The following is a 6,250-nucleotide window of genomic DNA, read 5'->3' on the forward strand; positions in this document are numbered from 1 at the left end:
TCCCTGAAAATGTCATGCTGTTTGTACTATTATCAACATGCTAATAACAAATTTAGTTATTCCCTTGTCATTTGGGAAATTGGAGACCTTTGGCTATGTGTTTATAAAAAGATAGGCAAAATGAGCCTTTTGAAAATGTCAAGCTCTCTGCGTCTCATGTGGATCTCGACCCCATCCCCTTCTGGCCTGTGATGGCCAGCATCGTTCACCTCACACACACTGCTGTAGTTTGTTGAGCAACACACACCAGGACTTCAGTAAAGTAAAAAAACAAAAAACAGGTAAAACCATGTGGATTGTGTCAGTAGGAGTACTGCTGCAATAATATTACTAATATAACTATATGACTTTGATTTATCCCTATTTATTGTCATTATCTATTTGTTTATAGATATGGGTTTTTAAGAGAAGGTTTAGTTGATATTTGGTGGTTGACTGACAAATACATTGGCTCGTAACACAGTGACAAACCAAAAACAACATCACAATATCCAATATCACATCTAGTAAACAAACATAATGCTAAAAATATAACAGCTAAACCCAACACCAACAACACGACAGCTAAACTAAAACCACAGTAGGTACACAAAAACACATATGCTGAACTAAAATGAAACAGATAAAATAAGGCACAAGAGCTAATCTAAAAATTCATTCTTCGTCTTCTACTGTCGGCTTTTCCTGTTAGGGGTAAACACAGTGACTCCTCTGTTTCCACCTAGCTCTATTCTTGGCATCCTCTACTCTCGCACCAATTAATCTCCTCTTTGGCCTTCCTTTTGACCTCTTACCTGGCAGCTCCATCTCCAACATCCTTCTACCCCTCCTTTGTACATGTCCAAACTCAATCTAGCCTCTTTGAACTTGTCCCCAAAACAGCCAACCTGAGTTGTCCCTCTGATGTGCTCATTCCTAATCCTATCCATCCTCCTCACTCCTAAAAAGAACCTCATCTCTGCTACCTCCATCTCATGTCTTTTCCTCACTGCAACAGTCTCTACCCCATACATAGCTGTCTTCTACACCTTTCCTTTGATTCTTGCTGTCACTCTTCTGTCACACAACACTCCTAACACTTTTATCGATCCACTCCATCCCACCCGCACTTGCCTCGTCATTTACATTTACATTTACATTTACATTCACAGCATTTGGCAGACACCCTTATCCAGAGCGACGTACATAAGTGCTTAAATCTCTAAACATTGAATACATTAATGCTGGTTCACTAGGTTACATACTTAAGATACCATGAGTTTAAAACATGATGAAAAAATGACTTAATGAAAAAGTGTCAATTTTTTTTTTTTTTTTTTTAAATTCAAAAGATAAGGAAAGAAGTGCTAGTTGAAGTGTTGTCTTCAATCACTGCTTGAAAATAGCCAGTGACTCAGCTGTCCGGACCTCTAGGGGAAGTTCATTCCACCACCTTGGTGCCAGAACAGAGAAGGGTCTTGTAGTATACTTGCCTCTTACCCTGAGAGATGGTGGAACCAGTCGAGCAGTGCTGGTAGATCAGAGGTTGCAGGGTGCAGTGCGAGGAATGATGAGGGCTTTGAGGTAAGAGGGAGTTGGTCCATTTTTGGCTTTGTGGGCCAGCATAATCTTTCTCTTCACCTCATTTCCAGACTCCCCATCGGACTGTACAGTGACCCCAAATACTTAAAGTCCTGCACCTTCTTGACCTCAGTCCCCTGTAACCTCACTGTTCTACTTCCCTCCCTCTCATTCATATACATGTATTCTGCCTTACTATGACTGACTTTCATTCCTCTTCTTTCCAGAACAGACCTCCACCTCCCAGGTGTTCCTCCACCTGCTCTCTACTCTCACTACAGATCACAATGTCATTCGCAAACATCACTGTCCATGGAGATTCCTGTCTAACTTCATCTGTCAACCGGTCCATTACAATAGCAAACAAGAAGGGACTCAAAGCAGATCCTTGAACTACTTTGTCTGACTAACAGTACATCTCACTGATGTCATACTGCTATTTTAGATATCCTGAACTACTCTGACGTACTTCTTTACCACTCCTGACATCCTCATACATTGCCATAGCTCCTCTTTCTGCACCCTGTCATAAGCTTTCTCTAAATCCACAAAGACGCAGTGCAGCTCCTTCTGACCATCTCTGTACTTCTCCATTAACATTCTCAGAGCAAAAATTGCATCAGTAGTTCTCTTTCTGGGCATGAAGCCATACTGATGCTCACAAATATCCACCTCCTTTCTTAGCCTAGCTTCTAGTACTGTTTCCCATAGCTTCATTGTGTGGCTCATCAACTATTCTCACCGACGATTCTGGCACAGAAGTCACTGACCTCAATCTGAGAGATCTATGAGATACAATATAAGACAAAACAAGGAAATGTGAATGAGAAGTATGCAGAACTATTTAGAAGAGAGAATTGATTCTCATTACTCCTCACTATTATAAGCAACTGTGCACAAAATACATTTTGCTAGAGCTCCCCACCTTACTGAGTGAAAAGGTGAAGTTCTTTTTCAATTCTCTTGTCAGATGCTGTTCAACGAGCATGTGCTAAATAAGGGCTAATACGTTTTCTGTTAAAGTTGGTGTATTTCAGTATTTGCTTGATTTGCTTGTACATTTTGCACATGCCACCAAAACAATATCTTGTTGCTTTACAGATATTCAGAAATTCATATTTCTCATCAGCATATGTATGTGCAGTTTTGAATTCCCAAACATTATGTTCTTGATAAATACATGATTTTTCATGCTTTAAAACTTTTTCTGCCCAGTAACTGGAAATGAACCTGTTTGAGTTAGTCAATCCTTGTCACATCACTGGAATGACTCACATAGTGTGGACCTTGATAAGGATGATCAGAATAAACGTGATAATATTTGCTTTTAACTTTTAACTTTTACTTTACTCTATTTATCTACATATGTAGCTGGTATTACTTTGTAAGATTTCTATGTTCTTATTTATTATTGTGTATGTTATTACTGTTAGAACTTGTCTTTTCACGCAATCTTTTTCCATAAAGTTATAGGGCAGAATGAAAACGAATCCATACACAATGCATGACTCTCAGTTAAATTTTGTAAGTACATCTCTTTAAATCCAATGCAATTACATAGAATAACAAACTTTTGATGAGATTTTTATTTAATGGCAATAATGTCTATTTGTTGTTTGACATTAGTAGCAGTGGTAGTAGTAGTAGTAGTAGTAGTAGTAGTAGTAGTAGTAGTAGTAGTAGTAGTATTATCATTGTTATTATTATCAGTGTTATTATCAGTGTTATTATTATCCTTATTAATAATTTAGCATATGATAACTCGGGTATAAGCTTGTCAATCCCAAAGTTTAAATGAAACCTGAGCAACTGACAGCAAATATTCATGTCAAATTGTGTTGGGAAGGGAGTGGACAATGTAATACAAGTGTGTTTATGTACATAAATGTCCTTTTTAATCTGTTGCAACAGATTCTTTTGTTTTTCATTTTGGGTGTTGGTTAATTATGCATTTTCAGGTCACTGCTTTGTCTATGGAAAGGTCTCTGGTTTTGTATCATCGGGTTATCTATGACTCTTCAGTCAGGTTGGTCAGTGTGACAAACACTCTGTGGGTGTGTGTATACTTGTGTATCTGTCACACTCCTTTATAAAGGAGATCTGGGATTTTGGGCAATCAAAAGTCTCTTCTCCCAGGAAAAAGATACAACAACCAGCATTAGAAAACAGACTTATTGCTAAACCTTAACTTCTCTCATTCTCTAGTCCATGATGTGGAAAGCTGCAGTATTGGCTGTGTGTCTGTTATTGACTGGAGTGAGGGCATATGACGGACCCTCGTATGGAGTGAAACTGTGTGGTCGTGAATTTATCCGTGCAGTCATCTTCACCTGTGGAGGTTCACGCTGGAGACGCTCCATCACGAGCACAGGTAAACACTTCACTATACATGCATCGTTATGTACAATATTACTACTCAGAGCAGAAAATTCAGTTCACTGCTATATTAGGCATATTGGCCATGAGGAGTTTATGAGAAAAACATCTTTTTTCATTTTTTTTCACTACGGAATATCATGTGGACCAGTTCCATTTATCCTGCGACCTGACGCTTCAACTAGTCTTACATCCTCTTTCATTCTGAATCAGAAGGCATTTGAACAAGTGACTGCACATACACTTAAATCCAATCTAACTTCACTTATTAGTCATGTTTAATAAACAAGCCAAAAATCCAGTAAAGTTTAACACATCTGATAAAACCTTCAAAGGTGAACTGAATCATCTTTAAGCTTGATTTCCACTGTGCTTAGTGCTTTACTGGAATTGGGCACTGTATATCCCAACACTAGGCATTAAACATTAACATTAACACATTAGGCAGTCGTGGCCTAATGGTTAGAGAGTCTGACTTGTAACCCGAAGGTTTCTGGTTCGAGTCTCAGGCCGGACACGACTGAGGTGCCCTTGAGCAAGGCACCGAACCTCCCAACAGCTCCCCAGGCGCCACAGCATAAATAGCTGCCCACTGCTCCGGGTGTGCGTTCACTGCTGTGTGTGCATTTTGGATGGGTTAAATGCAGAGAACGAATTCTGAGTATGGGTGACATACTTAGCCATATGTCACTTCACTATTATTGATTAATATCAAATCAAATTTTATGTGTCACATACACATACATACAGGGTACAACATGCAGTGAAATGCTTTTTGCATCTGTCCGGTATATAAGCATAAAAAAAGGAATGCAATTTTGGGTAAAAAAATAAACCAAAACCAATAGGAGATAAATAAAAAAAATAAAAACTATATAAAAAACTATATAAAATATGAAAATATAATTGGAAAAATAATGTGTATACATATACATAAATATACATATACATAAATGTGTATGGTTTTTAAAGATTGTCCTTAAAGTGGTCCCTTAAGGCTTAAGCGTCTCAGATGGTACAGACGCTGCCGGGCCTTCTTCACCAGGGTGTTGATGTGACAATTAGAATATTATCATTTTCAATTAAAGACATCTAACCAGTTATGTCAAATTGACACAACTGGTAATGCCCCTCTGATTAATAATAAATGTGTTAAAACCTGTGCTGATTGTAACCAATTCTTCTGCAGATGACCTGAGTGTAGACTTGTTTGGCTCAGATATCAGAGATGCTGCACAAGGCTTGGTACTGCCCGCTCCACAAAAATTCTCCCTCCAGGGTGACAATGAGCCTGTCCCTTTTGAAACAGTCAGAGGACAGCAGGAGGTCTCTGCGTTTAGTCGACCAGCCCGATCTATCATCTCCGATGAAGTCCTGGAAGCCCTGCGCACCTCCAGTAGGATGGGCCGAGATGTGGTTGTAGGACTTTCTAATGCCTGCTGCAAATGGGGTTGCAGCAAGAGTGAGATCAGCTCCCTTTGCTGAGACCTGTCATTAATAGCTCCTGTGTTTTTGTGTGTGTGTGTGTGTGTGTGTGTGTGTGTGTGTGTGTGTGTGTGTGACTGTGAGTGTGTGCGTGACTGTGAGTGTGTGCGAGTGTGAGATTGTGTGTGTTTGTGTGTGTGAGTGTGTTAGTGTGAGTATGTGTGTGTGTGTGTGTGAGTGCGTGAGTGTGTGTGTGTGTGTGTGTGTGTGTGTGTGTGTGTGTGTGAGTGTGTGTGTGTGTGTGTGTGTGTGTGTGTGAGTGTGTGTGTGTGTGTGTGTGTGAGTGAGTGAGTGTGTGTGTGAGTGAGTGTGTGTGTGTGTGTGTGTGTGTGTGTGTGTGTGTGTGTGTGTGTGTGTGTGTGTGTGTGTGTGTGTGTGTGTGTTCACGCCCGCATGTAATTGTTCCTTGGGAATATGCCCATGATCTTGATCACCCAAAATAAACTAAAATATTTACCTGTATCGGTTTATCAGTGTACTTCTGCTTGTCAGCAAACATGTTACAAATAATATTCAGTTACATTTTATTGTTTTTTTATTGAATAAAGTTATGTATTGAACAAACACCGTGTTGCATCATTTTCTTTAACTTTATGAGCATTCATGAGATACCCATCCAAACACGCAGTCACAGTCACACAGGTATTTATCTCGAGAAGGTGACACGTTATCTGACGCTGTACCACGGATACACGTCAATTTCCGTAACTATAAAAGGCGGAGTCCTTAAAGGAAACCAGCGTGTCAAAGAACTTGGTTTGGTCTTTGTGAAGGGTTTCACGTGCTACATATAATCTTTAAAAAAAAAAGTACATATCGCATTTTCTCA

General features: G+C 39.4%; 1 protein-coding gene across 3 annotated transcripts; it reads left to right on the forward strand.

Annotated features, from left to right (window-relative positions):
- The first annotated feature begins 1,485 nt into the window (after nt 1–1,485).
- On the forward strand, nt 1,486–5,499 carry rln3a (relaxin 3a). Of its 3 annotated transcripts, XM_047800624.1 has the most exons (4): nt 1,486–3,084; nt 3,519–3,586; nt 3,766–3,931; nt 5,126–5,499. In XM_047800624.1, the coding sequence occupies exons 3-4, from the start codon at nt 3,769–3,771 to the stop codon at nt 5,419–5,421; spliced, it is 459 nt and encodes a 152-aa protein (XP_047656580.1). In that variant the 5' UTR covers nt 1,486–3,084; nt 3,519–3,586; nt 3,766–3,768; the 3' UTR covers nt 5,422–5,499. The 3 variants fall into 3 exon arrangements, with proteins under 3 accessions (XP_047656580.1, XP_047656582.1, XP_047656581.1); XM_047800626.1 differs by lacking the exon at nt 1,486–3,084 and having other exon boundaries at nt 3,317–3,586; XM_047800625.1 differs by lacking the exons at nt 1,486–3,084; nt 3,519–3,586 and having other exon boundaries at nt 3,608–3,931.
- The last annotated feature ends 751 nt before the right edge of the window (nt 5,500–6,250 follow it).

The sequence above is a fragment of the Tachysurus fulvidraco genome, chromosome 15 (genome assembly GCF_022655615.1).
Source record: "Tachysurus fulvidraco isolate hzauxx_2018 chromosome 15, HZAU_PFXX_2.0, whole genome shotgun sequence".
In the NCBI taxonomy this organism is placed as follows: domain Eukaryota; kingdom Metazoa; phylum Chordata; class Actinopteri; order Siluriformes; family Bagridae; genus Tachysurus; species Tachysurus fulvidraco.

Excerpts from the sequence above, each read along its gene's own strand:
- rln3a (XM_047800624.1), top strand. The coding sequence starts at position 3,769 with ATGATGTGGAAAGCTGCAGTATTGGCTGTGTGTCTGTTATTGACTGGA. Across the intron at positions 3,932-5,125 it reads ACGCTCCATCACGAGCACAG|ATGACCTGAGTGTAGACTTG; the intron begins GTAAACACTTCA and ends ATTCTTCTGCAG.